Genomic DNA, 25,087 nt, shown 5'->3' on the forward strand with positions numbered 1-25,087 from the left:
CAAACAACAACCCTCTCACACCTAACTCTTAAGTGGGTGAAGGGATTACCTAACTCTTAAGTGGGTGAAGGGATTTTCTACCTACACCTCACCGAAAATTTTCCATTACGACTATTGGAAACCACCCCAACCCTCCCCTGCCGGTGACCACCACCTCACCGTCTTTGCTAGAAAATCCTCTTTGATGGCAAAGAGATAAATGTTGTTTCAACATCCAGTGACTTGGATAATTTGGGTTTGACTTTGTTATAAATAGGCAAGATAGTGTAGCCAGTGGATATGTGTGGTATTCTAGATGATGTATTTCTCCTATCAGTCTTTAAGGGGTTGTTTGGCAAATGATTCTTGATGTTTCTTATCCAAATGGAGGGAATCAATTTCTGGTGTGCTTGTGCCCATTTGGGCAAGAAACCTTGTTGAAATCTTGGATTCCAAAGTGCATCTCGACCATTGAATCACATTTGATTTAATGGTCGATATGCAATTTGGAGCCCAAATGCATCTCGACTGACCACTGTTGGGAGCTGCGCTGCTCCCAAGTATAACCCATGACCGTTCGGCCTCAATTCCATTCCCCTGGCATAGGGAAATTTATCAGGTCCATTTCTGTTCCTTGCAGATGTGTGACAAGTGTCCTAGCATCACATCAAATGGTAGAAATCCATTTATAGGTCACATCAATGGACCTGATATTGATGCCCTGGCAGAGTCCCTAAAAAAATAAATGGTAGCTGAACGGCTGTGTGAATCTTTTGGCTGAGCATGTAACAAATCACATCACCTTATTTTTCTCCCACTAATTAATTAGTTACTTGCTATTAGCGGCGGTTGTTGTTCCTTTTTTTCATTAATTGCGTGAAAGCTAAAACCTCGATTAACAGGTTTCTCATAACAAAAGATTTCAAAGTGTCTAGAAATCTGCAAGAATCTGCAACTTCATCACTGCTGCCATAGCCTCCCACATAAGCTACAACAACATGTCTAGAATCTACAATTTCATCATGTTATCTTATTCTCTCTCCTTGACTCTCCTTCATCGGCTGCGGCACCGGCATACTAGATATGGTGATTCCATCATCCGCTATTAATTAGATTTATAAGACATTACTAAACAAAAGCTAAATCCTGTAAATCAATTGGAATTGTCAAACAGCATTCCCCATGGCCAATTGTCTTTTTTGGATGAGCTGAATTGTATCATTCATGGCAAATTGCAAGCTACGGTGACCAAAAACTGCACTCCCACTGAAATCTATTGTTCACTTTTTCAGAAGAACTACTTAAGTGTTACAAATCAATAGTTATTCACCAGCATTTCATATCTCTAATCATATTTTGAAGCATAACGACCGACATGAACCCATTGAATCGAAATGTTCAACACAGGGACTACAAAGAGCAAGTAAACTCCAAGGACGCAGTTCCATTTCTTCAAACGCTTATCAACATTTTAATTTATTCTCGCCGTGCTTTCTACAATGATCACCTGGAGCTCTCAAGCATCATTATGTAGTTACAGATTTTGATGGTCGCGTTGAATTTTGTGTTCCGAGAAACCTGCTAACGGAAGTTTCAACTTTCACGCTGTTACCGAAAAACAAGAAAGCAACGTTTATTGGAAGTAATAAATTAAATAGTGGGAGAAAATTAAATTATTTAATTGACGGTTCAGATTTAATTGACAAACTTATTAATCGGATTTGTATGACGTTCAGCCAAGCTAATCTCACGGTCCACATTTATACCATAAAGTTAATAGTCAATAGAGTTTTTTTTTTTTTTTTTAAATAGTCAATAGAGTTGGTTTCTGATTTATTTTTAGAAGTGGCAGTAGATGTAATTAATTCTAAACCTTAGAGTCTATATGCTATTGACTCTAGCATCAGTTAGAAAACTTTGTTTCTCCGTGTTGTTTTCTAGTTCCAGGGACGGGACGGGGACTACCGGACTAGTGAGAGAGGTAGAGGAAGTGGTGATGGAGAGCGCGGAGAGCTCAGTGGGAGAGGCAGAGAGGAGACATTCAGGGGAGACAGCGGGACTCATCATGCGGAGCCATACCACCCCGGAGCCTTTGTGGCCCACAATCGATGGCCCCCTCGGCCTATCCGAGGAAGATTCAGTGAGCTATGCCCGTAAGTTCTTCAAGTTTGGCTTTCTCTTGCTTCCTTGGCTATGGGCTGTTAATTGCTTCTACTTCTGGCCGGTTCTTCGCTATTCCTCTTCCTTCCCTCGCATTCGTCGCTGTAAGTCTTTAATCCCCGAATTTTCGATTGTTGTAGCGCTAAGTCTTCGATTCCGATCGATACATCTGTAGCAGTTGGATTATTTATTTATTTCCGCCGATCGTGTATGGAATTAGTGTGCATAGATCTGTTTGGGGAATCCGTCATCTTAAATTTGTTATTCCCCCCCCCCCCCTTTTCTTCCCCCTTTTTCTTAGGACAATGAAGGAACGTTGTAGTTTTTTCTTTGAAGCTTCAAATTTGGAATTCCGGTTGGCATGTTTTATTGTATCTTACTTCTATAATTCTATAAGGAAAAGAGTGTAAATTTTCGGTTTCTTGTTTGCCTTCGTTAGTAGATCTAGATGTGGGCTGCTTGTGGTTGTCGATTCTTTTATCTGTTGATGTATAAACTTTGATGCATATGATTCCTTCTTACTTCTGAATCTCTTGTCATGGTGGGGGCATTTATTTGATGGTTTTTGGTTTTCTTTTCTCTTCATATAGTCCATGTGGCCAAGACGTCTTACTTCTATGTGTGTGTTTTCTTTTTCTTTTAGTTCCATTTTAGCTCTGTGTTTATGGGCATCAGGGAACTACCTTATCTATTTCATTTGAAAATATGGCGAGAACAATGGACAATGACAACAATAACAGAAACTCATCCTTATTTCAATTAATTGAATTGGCATCCAATTAGCTATTTTTGAACTCATACTTGATGCAAGGCCTAGCTGTGCATGTCTTTGGTCACCCCTTCTCTTGGAATGATTTGTTCACTCCACTTTTTGCATTTTGTACAAAGATCCAGTTTGGTTCAATACAGAATTAATCACTTGATCTCAATTTTAGTTTGACAGTCTAAAGCTAAACTTCAACAAATTGTAGTGGTTTACTATGACAACAACAAACTCAGCTTCATCTTGAGTTAACACAGGCCACTGCATGAATCCAGATAAATAAAGTAAAAAAAACCGAAAAGAGGACAGTGACAAGATTATGGAAAGTAACCAGCCTTGTAGGTCCTCCTAGTTTCTAGGGTCCCCTCCCCCTCCCCACATCAAACTTGGTATCAGAGCTTAGGTTTAGTGTTAATACTGCTGGACTTTTAGGTCTCGGTTTTTAGCATTGCTAGTTGTTAGGTTAGATGTCTTTAGGCCAGCCTGTTTATGGTAACCCGAAGTGGAAAAGAGTATTCCAATATGACCGGTTCATCGAATGCCCAATTGCCCCTGACCAATTGGCCTAGCTATTTCAACAAGATGGAGAGATCTTGAAGGTCATTCAAGCAACTCAAGAGGAGGTAAGGGCAAAACAGGAACCCCAAGCCTCCACCCTTCAGGCCATAGAGCATAATGTCTAGTCCCTTGCAACAAGACTTATAGCTGTAGAGGGACAAAAGGAGCAACAAGGACATAATGCTCATGGCAATGGACCTAGGAATGAAAACTATCAAGTGGGCTTCCAAAACTTTGAATACTGATTCAGGTATCTTGATAAAGTTGGAGATAATTTCCAGGTAATAGGCAAGGTAGAGGTAGAGGTAGAGGACGTGGACACCCTGGTCCTATGCGCCATTAAACCCATGAGTATGAAGATGGTCTTGACCATCTGTGATAGAGGGTTTGACATTAGGAGGGCAGTCAAATTGGAGGCCCCACTGATGATGGCTAAATGGATGTCAAAGTCTTACGAGACTGGATTAGGCAAACGGATAGGTACTTTGATTTGTATGTTATGCTTGAAGAGGTTTGCTAAGATTAAACTTCCCGGAGTTGCCCATGATTTTTTGTCAGAATTAGAGTACCAATAGACCAGTCTTGGACTTGAGCTAGTGACGACTTGGGCTGAGATGCAAGAAACGCTTAAGAGGGGGGTACTTCCTGTCACCTATAGGCTGAACTTGTTGAACGAAATGAACACCCTAAAGTAAGGAAATGTGACTGAGTACATGGCCAATTCAATAAACTAAAGATTAGAAGCCATACTCGTGAGGATGTTGAGCAGACACTTTCTAGGAAGTTAAGGTTTCTTTGCATTGTTATTTGCTGACTTTCTTGTTAGAATTATGATCTTGACAAGGACTGCAGCTGTTCTCTTTAGGATTGGTGATAATCTTGCGCTAAATTAGGATTACAATGCAATGATCCCTATCCCCATGTTTCCCTATTTTATTCTATTTAGTTATGTTCATTAGTTAGGACTGAAGTTGTTCTTCTTTTGCGTTGATTGCTTTTATTTGCATGTTTAATCAGATTAGGACTGCTGCAATCTTCTTCTTCTTCCTTTTTTATTTTTTAAATTTAATTATCTACCATGATTAGTCTGCCGTAAAAGTCTAGTAACCAGTCTTGTAGGTCCCCTAGCTTTTAGGGTACCCGTTCTTCACTCTCAAGCAGGTAAGCAATCCCTCGTGCCAGCCCTTCCATTACAGCCCTTCCCCTCCATCGGAAGCCCCTACAAACCCCTTCCCTACCTCCGGCAGTCTTAGAACCCTTCCCCCCTCTTAGCTCTTGCAGCAGCATGTCCCCCTACCCCCTACTTGTTCTCTTTCTTGCAGCAGACCCTCCACCCCTCCTTTTCTCTTTCTTTCTCAACTCTTGCGGCCGATTTAAAAAAAAAACGAGAGAGAAAAAAAAGAGAGAAAAAGAAAGAAGAAAAGAAAACAAAGAAAGAAAAAAGAAGAAAGAAACAAGAATCTTGAGGAGTTCCACGATCCATTCAAGAATTCTTCAAGATCCAATTAGAACCTCCCCCTTTTCTGCAAGATCCCTACTTCTTCCCTCCTAACCACAAGCTTCCACCCCCCCCTCTCCCTTTTGTAGGGCTTCCACACTTATCGCACCCAAGGTGCGAAATTTCGCCCATTTTTGGGGTTTCGGTGGCTGGCAAAACCACTGAAACCCTGAAATATAGGTTCATTTTCACTACATTTGGTAGAGTTTTAGGTGAAATTTTGCCCCCCAGTCTCAGGGGGTATTTAAGGTCATTTTGGCCTTTTTTTTTTGTCTAGCTTAATTTGAGGCCAATAAACACAGTGAGTGCCATTTCAGTCTAAAACATCACCTAAAGTGGTGTTCCTGATCAGCATATGCTTGACTGTATGTGGGCTAAGCTAGAAGTCTGGATAGAAGTTTAAACCAATGTAAACATGCAAAGAAAACACAACTAGAAATATTAAAGGCTACAATTCATTATACAATTAGTGAAGGCAGGTGTACAGATACAAGATACAACAAAAGTATACTAGTGTACGAGTTATCCAATCATCTCAAATTTCAATACCAAGTATTGTGCCTAGGTGGATCCATCTCCTCATGACTCTCCGACGTTATACCCATAGTGGCAAGCATTCTCTTCCCTGACCATTGTTGTATTGATCCCATATCATTTGATACTGACGGTTGTTTAGATAGTCTTGAACTGTAGCTCAATCATCTTCCGCCTCCAAGAGAACTCTGATGTGAGGGAAATGAGAATAGGTCCAAGGAAGGTGCTGCAACAGTGGTGGTGATACTGCTGGTGCTAGTGACTATGCATATGGTGGGTTTATCAGCCATTTGAATATTGACTTTGGAACTAACTCTGGCCCCGAGAGACCACGCTCATAGTAACCATCGTTGTGCCCATAGTGCGAAGCGCTATAGGGCATACCCATACCCATACCATAATGTCCATGAAGGGTGGGGACACCATAAAGACCGTAGTCACATAAGCAGATGTGGAACCTATAAACTTGTCTAAGCTCATTGATCCCATCACTCCTGCTAAGCTGTCTGCCGGATCCGGAGTTGATGGTTAATAAGAACTGTATAATTTGTGTGTAAAGGTGACATCATCACAACCACCTCCATGCTGCTTCTTATGATCCCTCCCCTTCCGGCTGTAGGTTGTAGTACAACCACGTTGATGCTTACCACCATGATCCTGATCTTGGGTGGCATGTGTGAAGTGAGTCTCCCCGGATATATCTCAGTGGGGGCTGTTGTGTCTCTGGTAGTGGAACATGTAAACGCTCCTTAGGTCCACCATCACCACCACCATCATCATCATCTGAATCCCTTTGAGTCGGACTAGGAGCGAGCGTTGTCATCTAGATTGTCGTGTTGTTTTCCAGTGCCACCATCCAATCCTCATCCACATTAACAGTTGTCTCCTGTGCACGTGCCTGCCCATCTTAAAATGCCATGCACTTATCCACATTAACCCCGTAGCTCAAGCAAGCTTTGAGTCAGGCCTCCCTCAAGGTTGGTCCAACATTGGCTCACCCATGTCCATTAACCACTGAGTGAGGGGATCCCCCTCATTTACAGCCACCTCGAAGATATCGTCGAGGTCGATGTCCCATCGACTAACGTTAGCCTATTCCCTGGTGTATTGTAGCTTCAACCTCATATTGTAGTGGCAATACACAAAGTCATTAAGGCAAACTTTTCTTCCTTTTGGAGTGGATCATGTTAAATGTACTCCAATTCCTCTTGCACTAGAGACGGAGCATGTCTGAGAGAGGATCCTGATCGCCAGTCTCCAGAGGTTCGATGCACTGTTCCCATAGAGAACCCTCCACTGAGTTGCATTATCGCAAATACATTAAGTTAAAAGTTTAACTTAATATAAAGTTGCATCTAACCTAAATCAACGTTTTCTCAACCCCTTATAGCAGTGTTTGAATTGAAGGACCTCATTGCGTCCCTAAATAACTTTATCTACAATCATTTGTATTGTTGGTTAGCTAAATTCTTTTAATAATAAAATGCAAGTTCTAGTAGTCCGAAATCCCTGATGTCTCATTGTGCCAAAATGATTGGACCATCGGGTCCGGCCCCAACTTCAAAATCACCAACATCACGGCATCGAGTAGGTTTGCATCCAACCCCTAATGTTCGTTATACTGATATTTTGGGTTGAGATAACAGGCTGCACAATTCACAAACTCACAGTTAAGAGTTAGGATTGAAAGAATTACCAATACTTACAAGTTAGCAACCCACACTAATTACTTACTAGCCCTACGCAACGGATGCATCCGATGTGTTGTCCATTGTATATGCACAATATTCAAGAAAGCCCAGTGCCGTTTAGGGTATGCTCTGTGTAACAACCTTCATATGCTCAAGGACTGCATACAGGTGGGGGCATAATGGGTTCCCTTAAGGAGTCGTTCACCATACGCAGGACCTTTATGATGGGCTCCAAGGTTTGCAACGCCACAGTCTCATTTTTTTAGAAGTCATCAGATATCGTGCTTTGTGCCTCGCGTCCGCTATTCATGCAGAATTATCACAAGCACATTAAGTTTGTAGATAGAAAATACTAGATAGTCATTATAGTATAATAATTTGTAAATGAAATAGTAGATAGTTGTCTTACTTGGATCCAACCCAATCAAACCATAGATCATCTTGGGATGCAAACATAGATCTGAGGCCCAACCTCTTCTCCAGCATACTTCTCAGAGCGACGAAATTCATTGCGAATCTTGTCAGTCTAGGTCGCACCAACTCACCTCTACATGATCGCCTCATCATGTCCAAAGCAATGTTATGATTATAGATGAATTTTCTTACCTATCTAGCCCTTTCCATTGTCGTCTGGGACAATGTTGATCTTCCAGTGTCCATCAACATGAGGTGGATACAATGAGTTGTGCAGGGTGTCCGAAAAAGATGATGGTCGAGTGAACTCATCAATGCCTCACCCGCCTTCTTAAAGTTGGAGCCATTGTCGTTGATACCACATTCTTTTTCCCAACCTCATCTATCATATCCTATAGGAGATCAGGTATATAGCTGTGGTCTTTCGTATGACTAGTAGCATCCAGAGATCTTAAGAAAACTACCCTATTATAGTACACCATAAAGTTGATGAACTTTCTCGTTGAACTAGTTGATGGGTGTCGAATCCACCAAAGATAATCCTTCTCTCAACTGAATTTGTAATAGTGGTGAGTAGGGTCAAATCCACAGAGATTGGTGAAGATTTATTCCTTGATAAAAATTGGGGGGGTTTTGAATCAATAAACTAAATAAAAATAAACGAATGCAGTAATTAACAAGAAGATCAGAATAATAAAAGTTTTCTATCAAGAATTAATTTCAGTATTGATTCTCTCAATTGATCATTGACTTAAAAACAAAAACTTTAATTTCAGGTAGATTGGTTATGGCCATTAAGGATCAGTCCTCTGACAACCAATCTTTCCCTACTTTATCGACAACCTTTGGATCTGTCCTTTGAGTTATGTCTATTAATAGTATAAAAAATGAAAGACCCAATCCCTAGTCAGTAAACCCGAAAAAGCCTTGTTTATTTAAACTAGGACATACATTATCATAGCAAACTCTCTAGGGCATTGATTACCCATTCGAGCATGCTATTTGTCACTTATATGAGAATAATAAAAATTATTCTAATTGACTAGGTATTGTATTAACCATCAAACAATAGATCTCTTGTCTAAGGATTAATACAACAACATAATAAACATGAAAAACGCATAAATACCTGAGAATTAAAGAAAACTAATAACCCGAAGTCTCACTATTGGCGAAAATCAAACTTCCATTAATCTTGATCGAAAGATGAAATTAGCTAGACATGGAAAAGAAAAATAAAGAAATGAAAATAGAAAACATTGTGCCGTTCTTCCTCAGAACTGTGGCTTCCTCTTGCTGTAGCTTGTGTTCCTCAATCTCTGAAAATACGTTCCTTCTTATAGGAGATTCCTACCAATTTTGCATCCTTTCTAATTTTGTCATTTCCATTGTTCGCTTTAGCAATGCAATTCTTCCCAATTCAGTTGTTTCCTTTCTTTCTCCTTGCCCATTTGATTATTTCCGTCTTCCTCTTTGCCAATGCAATGGTTTCTAATTTAGTCACTTTCCAATTCAGCTTCTTCCTTAGATGTCTGATCGCAAGAGGGAACGAAATATTTGCTTGTTGAATTAAGACATTTCACGAAAATCCTTCTGATTTGGACAATATCAAATCTCTAGCTTTGGACATAATCAAATCATCCATCTTAATTTGGGCATGATTCTTTGATTTGATTTAAATGTGGCAATATAGTTGTAACCATTCTTTTTATGGATTTGATATCCAAATGCTATAATCTATCCATATTCAAATAAAACAACCAATTAGTCTCTTTAAAATTCAAAGGATTTGATATAATATTAATGCAATTAAGTGACCTATCACTAGTCCATTTGTATGTATCTCAGAAGGGTCTCATATTGTTAAATGTACTACTGTAGCTCCTCCTTTTCCTCCTAAAGGAAGGTGGTCATCAACTCTTTAGGGGTGGGACCCTTATATCTAGGGCCTGCATTTGCAATATTATCAATCATGTGCCCGTAGTACGAACCCTATGTTGTCATCAACCCAAGATAATTGTTGTATAACATTCGCTTGGCCATTGCCCTTTTAACCTTCTTACCTATACCTATACCTTTTCATGCACCAATTATCTTAGGTTGTTTGGCCCCTTTCGCTTGAAAACTTTAGGATCTTGCTTTGTGATCGACTACAGCATGGATAATCACATCGTGTTGGATTTGTTGTACGAGTGGCCTTTGACTCTGTGACTTGCAAAACAATACCGAATACACCACCCCTCCCCCAGATCCAGATGCTCTAGCCCCTGTAGGCCTAGAGCGACTAGCTCCTGTAGATCGAGCTTTGGCTCTGTCCTGCTCCTAATAGTGCATCTCCCTACTCTTTGCCATGACCCGCTCAAATCCCTCTCCTCCTGATCTCTCCCCACGTCAACAAGATCAATATCTCGATCAGAATCTAAATAAACTTTGTATAAATTATGGCCCTGGCACCGCATCATTTAGTGCTCTGTCCACTCTCCTCTATCCTCTTTCTTCTTCCCCTTCACTTTCTCTAACTCCCTAGGTGCCTTCACTACATCTGAATGGGCCTCTGTGCATGTGGCCACATTCTTCCTGGTGATGTGACCCTTGAACTTGTTGATACCACCTGAGTTCAACTTCTTCCCACAGAAATTACGTTGTGTTCTATTCTTGTCTCCATCAATAGCCACATAGAACTACTATGTTGGGTCAACTCTCCCTCCTACTGCATGTCTCTGTGGCTCTCCTTGTGGCAATGGTTGTCCTAGGCACTGCTGTCCACCGCGTGAACTAGCTCCCCCCTCGACTCCCACTAGTAGACATGATAATTGTTGCTTCCAAAATGATTGCTCGAGTCACTGGACAATCACCAAAATAATTTTCTCTATACAAAAAAATCACATACCTAGCTAGCAATTTTTAAAAAAAAAAATTTATAATATAAAATGAATTTTAAAAAATTTTCGGCAATAAAATAGGTTGCCCATACCAAAACCAGCAATGGAACCACATAGGCAGTGCTTGAAAAACACTTACATAGCTATTCTATAATTTTCAAACCCTTTTTGCTATTTTTCCATAATTATTTATAATTATTTATTAATATTTTAAAAAAATACTATAATTTTTTTATTAATATTTTAATATTTTTGAAAAATACTATAATTATTTGGGCATGATTCTTTGATTTGATTTAAATGTGGCAATATAGTTGTAACCATTCTTTTTATGGATTTGATATCCGAATGCTATAATCTATCCATATTCAAATAAAACAACCAATTAGTCTCTTTAAAATTCAAAGGATTTGATATAATATTAATGCAATTAAGTGACCTATCACTAGTCCATTTGTATGTATCTCAGAAGGGTCTCATATTGTTAAATGTACTACTGTAGCTCCTCCTTTTCCTCCTAAAGGAAGGTGGTCATCAACTCTTTAGGGGTGGGACCCTTATATCTAGGGCCTGCATTTGCAATATTATCAATCATGTGCCCGTAGTCGAACCCTATGTTGTCATCAACCCAAGATAATTGTTGTATAACATTCGCTGGCCATTGCCCTTTAACCTTCTTACCTATACCTATACCTTTTCATGCACCAATTATCTTAGGTTGTTTGGCCCCTTTCGCTTGAAAACTTTAGGATCTTGCTTTGTGATCGACTACAGCATGGATAATCACATCGTGTTGGATTTGTTGTACGAGTGGCCTTTGACTCCGTGACTTGCAAAACAATACCGAATACACCACCCTCCCCGGATCCGGATGCTCTAGCCCCCGAGGCCTAGAGCGACAGCTCCGAGATCGAGCTTTGGCCGTCCCGCTCCTAATAGTGCATCTCCCTACTCTTTGCCAGACCCGCTCAAATCCCTCTCCTCCCGATCTCTCCCCACGCAACAAGATCAATATCTCGATCGAATCTAAATAAACTTTGTATAAATTATGGCCCGGCACCGCATCATTTAGTGCTCGTCCACTCTCCTCTATCCTCTTTCTTCTTCCCCTTCACTTTCTCTAACTCCCTAGGTGCCTTCACTACATCCGAATGGGCCTCTGTGCATGTGGCCACATTCTCCCCGGTGATGTGACCCTTGAACTTGTTGATACCACCGAGTTCAACTTCTTCCCACGAAATTACGTTGTGTTCTATTCTTGTCTCCATCAATAGCCACATAGAACTACTATGTTGGGTCAACTCTCCCTCCTACTGCATGTCTCTGTGGCTCTCCTTGTGGCAATGGTTGTCCTAGGCACTGCTGTCCACCGCGTGAACTAGCTCCCCCTCTGACTCCCACTAGTAGACATGATAATTGTTGCTTCCAAAATGATTGCTCGAGTCCTCTGGACAATCACCAAAATAATTTTCTCTATACAAAAAATCACATACCTAGCTAGCAATTTTTAAAAAAAAATTTATAATATAAAATGAATTTTAAAAAATTTTCGGCAATAAAATAGGTTGCCCATACCAAAACCAGCAATGGAACCACATAGGCAGTGCTTGAAAAACACTTACATAGCTATTCTATAATTTTCAAACCCTTTTTGCTATTTTTCCATAATTATTTATAATTATTTATTAATATTTTAAAAAAATACTATAATTTTTTTATTAATATTTTAATATTTTTGAAAAATACTATAATTATTTGGGCATGATTCTTTGATTTGATTTAAATGTGGCAATATAGTTGTAACCATTCTTTTTATGGATTTGATATCCGAATGCTATAATCTATCCATATTCAAATAAAACAACCAATTAGTCTCTTTAAAATTCAAAGGATTTGATATAATATTAATGCAATTAAGTGACCTATCACTAGTCCATTTGTATGTATCTCAGAAGGGTCTCATATTGTTAAATGTACTACTGTAGCTCCTCCTTTTCCTCCTAAAGGAAGGTGGTCATCAACTCTTTAGGGGTGGGACCCTTATATCTAGGGCCTGCATTTGCAATATTATCAATCATGTGCCCGTAGTACGAACCCTATGTTGTCATCAACCCAAGATAATTGTTGTATAACATTCGCTTGGCCATTGCCCTTTAACCTTCTTACCTATACCATACCTTTTCATCACCAATTATCTTAGGTTGTTTGGCCCCTTTCGCTTGAAAACTTTAGGATCTTGCTTTGTGATCGACTACAGCATGGATAATCACATCGTGTTGGATTTGTTGTACGAGTGGCCTTTGACTCTGTGACTTGCAAAACAATACCGAATACACCACCCCTCCCCCAGATCCAGATGCTCTAGCCCCTGTAGGCCTAGAGCGACTAGCTCCTGTAGATCGAGCTTTGGCTCTGTCCTGCTCCTAATAGTGCATCTCCCTACTCTTTGCCATGACCCGCTCAAATCCCTCTCCTCCTGATCTCTCCCCACGTCAACAAGATCAATATCTCGATCAGAATCTAAATAAACTTTGTATAAATTATGGCCCTGGCACCGCATCATTTAGTGCTCTGTCCACTCTCCTCTATCCTCTTTCTTCTTCCCCTTCACTTTCTCTAACTCCCTAGGTGCCTTCACTACATCTGAATGGGCCTCTGTGCATGTGGCCACATTCTTCCTGGTGATGTGACCCTTGAACTTGTTGATACCACCTGAGTTCAACTTCTTCCCACAGAAATTACGTTGTGTTCTATTCTTGTCTCCATCAATAGCCACATAGAACTACTATGTTGGGTCAACTCTCCCTCCTACTGCATGTCTCTGTGGCTCTCCTTGTGGCAATGGTTGTCCTAGGCACTGCTGTCCACCGCGTGAACTAGCTCCCCCTCTGACTCCCACTAGTAGACATGATAATTGTTGCTTCCAAAATGATTGCTCGAGTCACTGGACAATCACCAAAATAATTTTCTCTATACAAAAAAATCACATACCTAGCTAGCAATTTTTAAAAAAAAAAATTTATAATATAAAATGAATTTTAAAAAATTTTCGGCAATAAAATAGGTTGCCCATACCAAAACCAGCAATGGAACCACATAGGCAGTGCTTGAAAAACACTTACATAGCTATTCTATAATTTTCAAACCCTTTTTGCTATTTTTCCATAATTATTTATAATTATTTATTAATATTTTCAAAAAATACTATAATTTTTTTATTAATATTTTAATATTTTTGAAAAATACTATAATTATTTATTGGGTGGAAAAATATTTCAACTCCATGAGTCCATAGATCGGCTTATGGAATTCCATATATGCTTTATCTATCACCATACAACACATTTGTCATATAAAAAGTAAGCATTTTCATTGTAGGAAAATACAAATTTTGACTCCCAAAAATAAAAAAATAAATTACTTTTGAGAAGAAATACTCCAACTTCATGAATTCGTGGATCGGCCCATGATATTCAACATACTTTAATTCCATAACCATCCAACAACATTATGGCATGCATTTTCTAAAAAATAAGTTGGAGAACAATGATTGATTACCTCTGAGATGAAAAAACTTCAAGATTTGTGTGAAACCTAGCTTGATCGACGCTAATAATGTGATAGCCACAAGAATGAAGCAAGATCTACGGGTAGGTGTTAAAGATTGAAGCAAAATAGAGCAAGAATTCAGGAAACAAGAGGTGTAAAAATCAAAGCAAAATTTGCTAAAAAATTGCGATACTTTGCCTAAAATTCAGTTATAAAGGGTGATATTTTGCTGAAAATATTACGATTTTTTGAGATATCGGCAATATATTATATAAAGGGTTTCGGCCCCCTCTTTCGTTTCGGTTATTGGTGACACAGCTGTTGAAGTATACACTAGTTTTGGGTAGGGCTGCAACTGGGCCGGGCTGGGTTGGGCTTTTGCAATCCCAAGCCCAGCCCTATATGTTATAATCTGAGCCCATTCCCGCCCTGACCCTAGTTCAGGGCCAAGGATTATTGTCCCTGGCCATGACCCTGATTGGCCCTACGACTCCCGACCCCGATTGGTCCCTGTCCCCTAGCCCTGATTGGCCCTATCCCTGGCCCTAATTGGCCCTGACCCTGATTAGCCTTGTCTCTGGCCCTGATTGACCCTATCTTGGCCCTAGCCTTAATTGGTCCTATCCTTGGACCTAAAATATCAAATGTAAATTCATAAAATAATAATAATAATAATAAAACTAAAAGTATCATAAGTAAACTAAAAATAACATAGAAATATAAAATGATTCAAGCTCATACAAAATGATAAAATAGTCAATAAGTTGATAGTGTTGCTTTAAACATAAATAAATTCATACTCCATAATTCTATATTGATCTCTGAAAGTCTCTCATTGCTTTGATGATGGAAATTGAAAACCTCTCCCATTACTTTGGTGATGGAAATTGAAAACCCCTCCCATTGATATCCTTATTCAACAACAACAACAACAACAACAAAAAAGAAAAAAAAAATCATATTCAAACCTTTGTTAACGATAATTTAGTATTGATATTTTTGTCGTAGTTAAAGAAAATTATATTTTAGTTACAAACATAGCTATCTGTCCTTAATAAGTTTTTTTTTCCCCCTGAAATATCACATTTGAGGCAAAAGAAGGATGTCAATATTCATGATGAGAAGTTGGGGTGTAGATTTGTTAGATATTAATTCTCTATATACTAGCTTTTATTATTTATAATATATTATCTCGCCTTAATCCAAAAAAAAAAAATCAATGATTTTTTGGAACTAAAAATGACTTAGTTCGAAAATAAAAATTATCTTAAAAATAATAAAAGTGAACTCATAGTCTAATATGATCAAAATGACTGAAGGTCAAAGTCGAGACTTATAATTATATCAATGTTAATGTAAAGATTAGGGTATAAATCTAATGCATGATCAAGGTCAAATTAACATTAAGACTAGAGCCAAAATTAAGGTCAAGATCGGGCCAAAATCAGGTGGATGCTTATTACATTGGTAGTGAAGATATAATTTATTTTTATTAATTTTTTACAAAACATGATCATGTTTTTAAAATTTGACACGTGTCAAATATTCACCCATGTGGATTATAATTAATTTCTCTCCATATGGGTGGAGGATCTAGATTCAAATTAGAGCCAAAATCATGGGCCTAGATCAAGGCCAATATTAGGGCCAATATCAGGGTCAGGATCAGGGTCAAGATCAGGGTCAGAATTAGGGCCAAGATCAGGGTTAGAATCAATGCCAAAATCAGGGCCAGAATCAGGGCCAAGATCAAGGCCAAAATCAGGGCCAAAATCAAGGACGGGCTGGGATGGGCTAGGCGGGCCAGAGAGTAATCCCGGGCCCGCCCTTGGCCCTAGTTCAGGACCAGAATATTTTGACCCTAACCCGCCCGTTCGGCCAAAATCTTTAGCCTAAGTCCTATTCGGGGTCAGGGCGGGCTTAGGGCGGGTCAGGGCCGCCGGGCCGCCAGGGCCAAACTTGCATCCCTAGTTTTGGGTTGTTTTACTATTCACGTGAACAGTTATGTGAACAGTATTATGCCAATGATGCTACTCTACGTTCTATTTTTAATGTAGGAATCTTGCTTCAAAAGTTTTGGAAGTTTCTAGAAAGCATAGTTTCCATTTTATGTTAGTTACTAATTTTAACCTTTTTCAGTACTTATTTTGGACAGATTTTAGGAGTTAGAAGACTAGAAAATACATCCACAAGTTGTACTCTTTATTTCCTTTTTTATAGGGCAAGATGGCTTGCTTTTCAAGTTGTAATCTAGACTATTGATATCTAATTATCTATAAATAAGAGGCTGCGATTCTAGGAGTTTCAAGTTAGAATCGTAAGCTTATGTGATTCCTATCAATTCTTCTTCTTTCTTCTTTTCTTCTCTTCTTCTAAGTTCTTCTTGTTATTGCACTGTTTTGGTTGATTAACATTTATTTTCCAACAACAGCAAAATATTGTCGAGCTGGTGAGATTTCACTGATATTTTGTACCATGCTCCCACCCCAGTCTTAAATTGTTAAAATCCTAATTCATACCATCCATTTGATTCAATCCTTTATTTTCCTATCCCATCTTAGTTGGGTGAAACCTTAATCTCCCTAATTGTTCCCATCCTACTTGATTAAGACCCAAAGTTTCTCAAAACCTTTCCCCCCGGGGTTTTGTTAAAACCTTAGCTTCCCTAACCGTCCCATTGGATACCCATAAGCAAGATGCACAATATGTCCATTTTCTTCTCCAAAACCATCCCGTTGGATACCCATAAACCTCCTATCCTCCCAAAACATATCCAAACTAACCCATAGTTAAAAGTCAAAACACTTTGGGTAGCCCATACATAATTGTTGGTTCTAGTTAAAGAGAGGTCTTGGAACATAAACCAAAACCTTGGGTTACACCAGTGGTATCAGAGTTAGAAGAACCCAACAACTAGAGGTAGAAGGAAGACCAAAATCCACTAAATTAGTTTATTTAGAAGTCTTCAAAGTCAAATCATTAGTTATTTCCTTTTGTTTTGAAGTTTCAATTGGAAAGAGTCATACAGCTGTGTTAACTTAGGAAAGAATTTTGATTTCTTTTTAAGAAGTCTTACTTTTAAGGATAACTTAAATTAGGAAGAACTAGTTCTCCTTTTGAGTCCCTTTTTTTTTCTTTTTTTTTTTTGTAATTTTGTTGCTTAGATCTTAAAGTTATCTAATTAGCATTAGGTGACTTAATAGTGTTTAAGTGAGATCTCATATCCAAGGGCTGAGATTGTGTAGTAATTAGATTCCTTTTGACAAGTGTTTCAGAGTCCAAGTTAAGTTGTAATGGGATCCTAACAATCAAGATATCCTAGTATTAATCAAAGTCCTTTGTTTTAGGCTATAAATAGTCTTTCCTTTGTTTCAGGCTATAAATAGGCTTTCTATTGTAAGTTATTTTCAGTGTTGATTAATGAAGTGATTTGAGTTTGAAAATTTGACTTTGGGAAAGATGTGGGATTCCTCTTGGAACCATGCGGCTGGTATCAAGTGCTCTTGTTTCAAGTTTTGAGATTCCTTCATCATCTTCAAGATCCTCTGCAGATTTTCCAGCAAGCTCATCATCATTCAAGTCAAGAACCCCACCCCATCCTCTTCTTCTTCCCCACGTTTTCAGGCCTAACCCCATTAGGATTCCCTCAACCCCAGCCCCAAAACCCCCCATTATACCCTCATTAGGATTGCCTAGGCCTTAGGAATCCATCCCTACCATTAGTTTAATAGGCCTTAGGAACCCTTCCCTATCATTAGTTTCTTGCAAACAGTCCATTAAACCTAAGTTCTTAGTTTCCTGCACCTCATCTTCTTCACTGAAATTGCAGAAATTTCCTGATTTGCAGAATTTTCTCAAACCACCCTACTTCAGCCCTACACCTTTAAGCTTTTTCTGGACTACAAAATAACAACTGTAGAAGTCTAATCTGCAGAACAGCTGCCTGCTCCCCAATACCCTAACCTAACTGAAACCCTAAACCCAGTCTTACTTGGTCTAGCATTTGATTTATCAAGTCTGTATTCTAATTTTCATATAAATTCAGTTCTGAACTTCAATAATAGCATACCTGAGCAGAGTTAAAGCCCATAGAACCTATAAAAACCCTAACCTAAACACCTGAAAAACCTTAATCAGTGTTGATTTTTATTAAAGAGGGTCCTGGTTGGCAAACCCTAAAGCTGGGTTTATATCAAGAATGAAATGCTGGTTCAACTACAAGGTATAGCAGATCAAGTGGAAGATCTAAACACAAGGGTGACCCATCTGGAGCAAGCAAGACTTGGAGATCCCATTCAGACTCAACCAATACCACCACCACCACCAGCACTAAGACTGAACTCATAGATCTATATAACCCACCAAGAAGAGACGTTTGGAGCCCTGAGGTATGGAGATGAAGCTGAAGGAGAACCATACCATCCTAGGATATCCAGGGACATGAATGATCATACCTGGGAGTCCAGGTATGACAACCCAGTTAATAAGAGATGTGATGTCGAGGGGAGACCACTACACCATCAAAATCCAGTTCCAACCACCCTCGAGGAGCACATTAGATCATACTTCATTGGAGGCCACGATCATATAAGGAGTATAAACCATCTCAAAGTCAAACTAGAGTTGAAGGAGTTCAATGGATCCCTAGATCCTCAGGTATTCTATGGTTCGAGAGTAACCATGGATGATTAATTGGTACGAACTATCTGAGGACAGAAAGATGAGACTAGCTAGAGCCAAGCTAGTGGGAGCAATAAGAGATTGGTGGAAACACCATGAAGCGTGAATACTATTATGAAGGCAAGGAACTCACTGCCTAGAATCAGATGAGGAGAGAGCTAACAAAGAGGTACCTCCCTGAACATTACAAAACTAGGCTACAAGAACAATTCCACGCTTTGAATCAAGGTAACCTTTCAGTTTCAGACTATATTCAACAATGACTCCTTAGCTTATAGAACTGGTTCCCGAGAAAGTAAGCTTCAAACCATGACCAGGTTTAGGCTAGAGTCAAAGCCATATATCTAATTGGCTTGGGGGTTATTGATATTATTGATATGAGAGACCTATTTGATAAAGCCCCAAGGGCCGAAACTTGTTGACCCAAAGAAAACAGTCCAGTCAGGATGCTAGGAAAGATTATGTATACACTAGACAACCTCTTATTGCCACTGCCCCAACTATTGCTCCATCACCTAGGACTGTGTTAGGAGAAGTTTCCCCACCACCACAAATCCTGGGGAATGCTATTACTCTCATGAGAAGGGCCACCATGTTAGGGATTTTCCCCAAAGAAGGGGAGTTGCAATATTCGACTCCAACCAGCAGGAGCCTGAACAGGAGGCACCCAGGTAGTATGTCCTCCACTAGAAGTAGAACCGGATGCACCATTCATGGAAGAGTAAATAGAACCCAACAAACATCTCAACATGATGGCTAAGATCCTAGCGTGAGAGATTCAACAACACCAGGGTCAAAGTTGGAAGGCTCTTAGCATAGGTGATTGTTAACAAGGGGAATAGTGTAAACGCTGTCTTAGATAATTTCATGAAGAGAACAAGGCTCAAGACTGAAAGGCGTCTTTAACCATATGAGGTATCCCTCTTGAACTGTACACGAATGGAGGTCAGTACCAGGTAGTAAGTCTGCACTCCTACTCAGAGGAAATATGGTGCAATGTAGTGCCTGTGAAGCTCTCTGACATCCTCCTAGGTAGACTGTGGCTCTTCAACAACAATGCCACCATTACCAATAGCAAATATAAGTGCACCTTTGAGCACATGGGCAAGAAGATCATGCTCCTACCACTTAACCTTATTGAAGAAGTAAAGCAGCAAGTTCTTCGAACCAACTAGACGAACACTAGTATAGACCACAACCTCCTAGTGGACCCACCCAAGAAGGTACAAGAAGAGCCCTACTAAGATTTCAAGAGCATTGTGCCAGGACAAGCCAAGATCAGCCCTTTAGGACCCACCAAAGGGCTTAAATAGAAGAGATGTGTATATTTATAATCTCGTGTGGTTTCACATGCTTTTCAATTCAAGAGTTAAGCACTAAAAAACATGGGGTTTCTGTTGAAGATGCATGTCACCTCATGAGCTACTTCAAGTTCTAACTTTCAACAAAGCCATTCCATAGGAATATGAAATAAAATGAATTGGATAACAACATAATGTTTCGGCATTGTGGCAGAAATACCTTGAAACCATAGTAAAGAAACTAACACTACCGTATCTATCTTGTTTAATGACTTCAAAATAATAAAACCATATGCAGAAACTAATACTTTCCATGCCTCCTAAAAAGGCAAGAAGAGGTAATACATACAATGACTTCATCAAGCAACTCATAAACAAGAACAGAGTTCTTTCTAAATGAATCTTCATTGAGAACCCTAAGGTAATCCTTACTGACACGTGCAATTGATTGTAACAGCTCCAAGACAAGAGAATGTCTCTAGAAGTTTCCATCACACTGGAGCTGTATAACCATATATCCAAAATGAAGGGGTTGACATTGATTGATGCCACAGTATGGACATTTATGTCACATGTGCATATTCTAGAAAGGAAGAAATACCTTGTCAATGTCAGGGCTGCACTTTTCAGAATGGGATTCTCACTTGCTTGACTAGGTAGCAGAAAAGATCGGCACATGAAAACATTATATCTGGAATGTATAGGTTTTTTTGATGCAATGGTCTCAATTAATTTCATATTAATGTGACCAAGTTTTCTATGTCAAATGAGAAATTCTTCATGTGACATAAGACAAGTCATGCTAGGAGAACACTCATAGCATGTGGGTTTGCTATCTTTGAGGTTTAGGAGAAGGTTGTTTTGTTTTGGGACGTATAAGGCCAATTTGCTTGATTTGGGATCTATTGGGCAGCAAGAGTTTTTGAACAATGAATAGTTCTTGATTGTTGAACTTGAATCTTGAACTTGAACAAACGAGCTTGAAAATGCGTCAAACTAGTTGGAGAGCTTTAAGTCAAACCTCCCAGGGCTCACATCGTCGAGGAGTCAACTAAATCAAACACCTATCCCACCAATTAACCACCCGCACCTCACCTGCAAGGTGGATCAGAAACGATTCCCAATGGTCTTGATCAAACACAAGATACAATCTTCAATCCAAACATAGCAAGAAAAAGCATTTTATTGACAAATTCTTATGTTCAGTACTTGCCCGTCTTACAACCTGATGTAACCTAGGTTCTAGGCCAGCCTTCATGATCTTTCTTAAATAAAACCAGCTATCAATTGAGTGATCCCCTGGGAATTTAGGGTTTTATTTATACCAAGATGGGATGGTTTTGGTGAAGAGCGGAGAATCTAAAGTAACAAAATTTGGATGGGTTGAGGAAAATTGTACCTTGCTTATGGGAGGATTAGGGAAAGCTGGGGTTTTAACAAAACCTGGTGGGGAGAGGGTTTTGGGAAGATCTACGGTTTTGGATATCTAGAGATACACTAGGTAGGATGGGAAAAACTAAGGGTTTAACTACCCAAGATTACCTAAGGTGGGATGGGCTAGAAAACAATCAGACAGATAGGATGGATCAGGATTTTAACAATTTCGGGAAAGATTTACCTCCCCCAAAAAAATATTAGGGAAAAGATGGGACTGTTAAAGAGTTTTAACAAACCTAAATGGGAGGGGCTTGGGAGGCTTGCGGTTAAGGAAACGGGGGAGGGAAGCTTGCGGCTGGGTCTTGGGCCAATCTTGAGTGAGGTTTGAATTCTTGAATCTTCTTTCTTTTATTCTTTTATATTTTATATTTTTTTTATTTTTTTATTTTTTTCCTTCATCTATTTCTATTCTCTCTTGTTTTCTTTAGTCTGCTTTCTTTTCCTTTATTTCTTTCTCTGCTGCCGCAAGATCTAGGTTGGAGAAAGAGGAGGGATCAAAAAGAGAAGATGGAGATGGGGAAGACTTGAGGGTGGGAGAGGATGGGGAAGGGGTGAGGGGCTGCTGCTTGGTTTTGCAGGGTTTAGGAAAGGGGGCTGGGGTTGCACTTACTTAATGGGAGTGGACTGGTACACACTTAGGCTGCTGTATACATAAGAGAAGGTTGTTAGGCTATGGCAGGCTCTTGAGGTTGAAGAAGATGATGACAAGTTGAAGAAAATTCACACTCAGCCGTGGGGATCTTCTTGGAACCCACGACCCCAATTCCTTCAATGCTTAATTTTATTAATCCAGGCTAAATTGTAATGCTAGGTATGGGGCCTTTAAATAGCCAATTACAAAGAAGGAAAGACACTAGGACTCAATTTGGATTCTATTTAGGGAATCCAATTTAGATTGTGTTCCCTATACAATTTAACAACTACTTAACAACTCAATAACTAACAATTTGGGAAAAAATTTTCTAAGGACCACAAAAAATAACCAAATAAGATAACAATTATCATGAAGGAATCTTGTGAAAATAGATTCCAACTACGACTCCCACGTGCCCAAGACTCTTTAATAACTTGACCATGACATGTTCAACTAAAGAAATATAATAGATCTTGACCCTTGACAGGACATGGAATCTAACTAGACATTGAGACCCCCAGGAGGGGAGTGAAAATCACCAAAATACCCTTGGGGCATTCAGCCAGCCTTGGCTGCCACATGGTCAGGGGGCTGTTTTGGGCCCACTTCTTGGGCCTCTTTGGGACTGGTGACCTTGGTTACATCACAACCTTATATGCAAGACTTTAAAACAGACTCCTAAGCTGTTACAACCTTATATAAAAGACTAAAATGGAAAAGCCTACCTAGGAAGCTGAAATAGACTAAAAAATAGTCATATTCCAGCCCCACGAAAAAAAGGGAAACAAAACTGCTTTAGAAGGAATATTTCATAGCCAAAAAGGGAATACCCTTATTAACAGCTTAAATTGTACTACTGGTTCAAACCAGCAAAACCGGCTCAAATAAAACACAAAAAATAAACTATGTACGGGGGGGACTACTAACCGCTTTGCAACTTGCTACATAATATGACCTGCAACCCGAAGCTTATTTCCTCTAAAATAAGCCCAAAGAGACTTGTCTACATAGAAATTAGCTAAACAGCTGCCAACTTGTAGACAAACAAAAACAGGAAACAAGTTTTCAGAGGAAGTAAACAACAGAGAACAGATTGAGAAAGGAAAATAGAAGGAATCAATTATGTTCTTGGATCTCACCTAGAACTTGACTACCATCTCGCCATTCCATCTTGGTTTCCCACCAAGGCTGCTGTTACATCTTATAAAACGAGTATGATCTCCACCTCCTTGTTTGTAACTTAGCAACAATACAAGAACATAACAAATTTGTGCACAAACAAGAGAATTCAGCTTTTTAAGCTACAAAGAAAACAAGCTAAGAACTTAATTATCCCTTTGCACAGCAGTATCCCCAAACCCCCTTGCAGGCTCCATGGCAGCAAGAAATGATATATTCTGTTAAAGAGAGTACTTGGCTCAAATTGCTTTGAATAAGTAAATCTATCATTTGTCCTAGGGGATCTGACAATAATCATCTCATTCCTATTAATTGGTGTACCTGAGATGCATTTCCTCTAGCTCCCGGAAAAGACATTATATGGACTCGTATACTTGAAAAGTCAGCCCTTTATAATAAAATATCTGACAAGTGCAAACCCATGACACGGGGGACTTCAACCAATTTCCGAAAGCAAATCTAGAACAAGTTCTTCTTCTCTTCTCTCCTTGATGAAAATCTGCATCACACACAGCAAGTCGAGTATGTGATGCCTTTCTTGTTCTTCTCGTTCCCCCACCCTCCCTTTTTGGATGGGTGAGGGGTGGGGGAGAAGGGGTTAGTTCTGAGCTAACTATGATGAGAAGCCAAGAGTTGTCACTGTGTCGCTCCAATGTTCATTTTTCATGTCAAAGCATGTCATGGTACGTGTACCAATCTTGTGTGAAATTTAAAAAAAAACATGGGTAGCATGCAGGGTGGTTGTGCCTAGGGGAAAATAGAGCTTTGGGTTAGAAAATTGTTGTGCAACTCTTTTCCATTTTAATTGGATGTTCTCCTATTACTTCTATTTATGGGCAAACATGAATTCTGTGATTCATATTCCACTCGTCAATTAGCATCTAATGAACATGAATGGTGTGGGTGGGTGCACAAAATTGGCCCAAATCCCATGTAACCTGACCAAAACTTTTACTATCTAAACCTCCTCTTATGGCTGTTTTCTTTAGTTTTATATTGTTAAATAGATTAACTTCATATCAGGGCAGTCTTGGGTTGGGGGATATTTATCATGTCTCTTTCTTTTTCTTTTTCTTTTTCGGGTAAACTATTCATCATGTCTCTTGCTGAGAAGACCGTGTTCAATCTTTCATCACTGAATGAGTCCCTTCTAAGAGGATGCTTTTTTGCTCAAAGTGCACTTTGGTGAGTTCTTACAATTTGACAGTCCAAGGAGGTAGTGGCCTAGTGGGTTCAAACCCCCATTCCTCCACACCTTCCCCCCTCCCTTCCTGTCCCCTGTGCCTATGGGTCCCAGTCCTTGTGACTGGTCTGATGATGATAAAAAAGAAAGGAAAAAAAGATGTCCTGCTGACCCAGATATTAGATTTTCTCGTGTGTTGGTGTTTTCTATTTCATTTCTGTACTAATTCAATGTTCAAACGCAGTTCAGTTTATTTTCTTACCCCTTCTCATAGGATTCCCAGCTTGATGGTTTTATGGGCTATCTTCTGCAGATATTGTTGGATCAGCAATTGGCTTTGTGGGATTCACAGGGATATTATTGGCTTGGACCCTCGCATTTGCTATTGGAGGGGAGCGGCTTCTTGGCTCTGTTTGGGATCGTCTTGTCATGTACAATGTGGCTGACAGGTTAGGGCTGACAGGTTGGAGCTAGTTACGAAATTCTTCCCACATCATAGCTTGCAAAAGATTTATTGTATTTCATTTCGCTATTCTCAAAAACAGTTTTGGCATTCAGTATCTTTTCATCTTCTTCCAAAGAATGCTCTCGTGTCTTGTAAAATCAGGTGTATAAAGAATCAGTGAGCGGCATTTATAAAGCATT

At 39.4% G+C, this 25,087-nt stretch overlaps 1 protein-coding gene across 1 annotated transcript; it reads left to right on the forward strand.

Annotated features, from left to right (window-relative positions):
- Nucleotides 1-1,872: 1,872 nt before the first annotated feature.
- LOC149027476 (gamma-secretase subunit) lies at nt 1,873-24,940 on the forward strand. Its single transcript, XM_089162817.1, has 2 exons — nt 1,873-2,243; nt 24,756-24,940. Exons 1-2 carry the CDS (start codon nt 1,976-1,978, stop codon nt 24,914-24,916), a joined length of 429 nt encoding a protein of 142 aa, XP_089018943.1. The 5' UTR covers nt 1,873-1,975; the 3' UTR covers nt 24,917-24,940.
- Nucleotides 24,941-25,087: the final 147 nt, after the last annotated feature.

This window comes from Hakea prostrata, chromosome 1 (genome assembly GCF_041222555.1).
Source record: "Hakea prostrata isolate BN-2017 chromosome 1, UWA_Hpros_2, whole genome shotgun sequence".
Classification (NCBI taxonomy): Eukaryota; Viridiplantae; Streptophyta; class Magnoliopsida; order Proteales; family Proteaceae; genus Hakea; species Hakea prostrata.

What these genes read in the sequence shown, in the direction of transcription:
- LOC149027476 (XM_089162817.1), top strand. Translation starts at nt 1,976, where the DNA reads ATGGAGAGCGCGGAGAGCTCAGTGGGAGAGGCAGAGAGGAGACATTCA. An exon ending in CTTCCCTCGCATTCGTCGCT is followed by an intron (nt 2,244 to 24,755) that starts GTAAGTCTTTAA and finishes TATCTTCTGCAG; the next exon opens with ATATTGTTGGATCAGCAATT.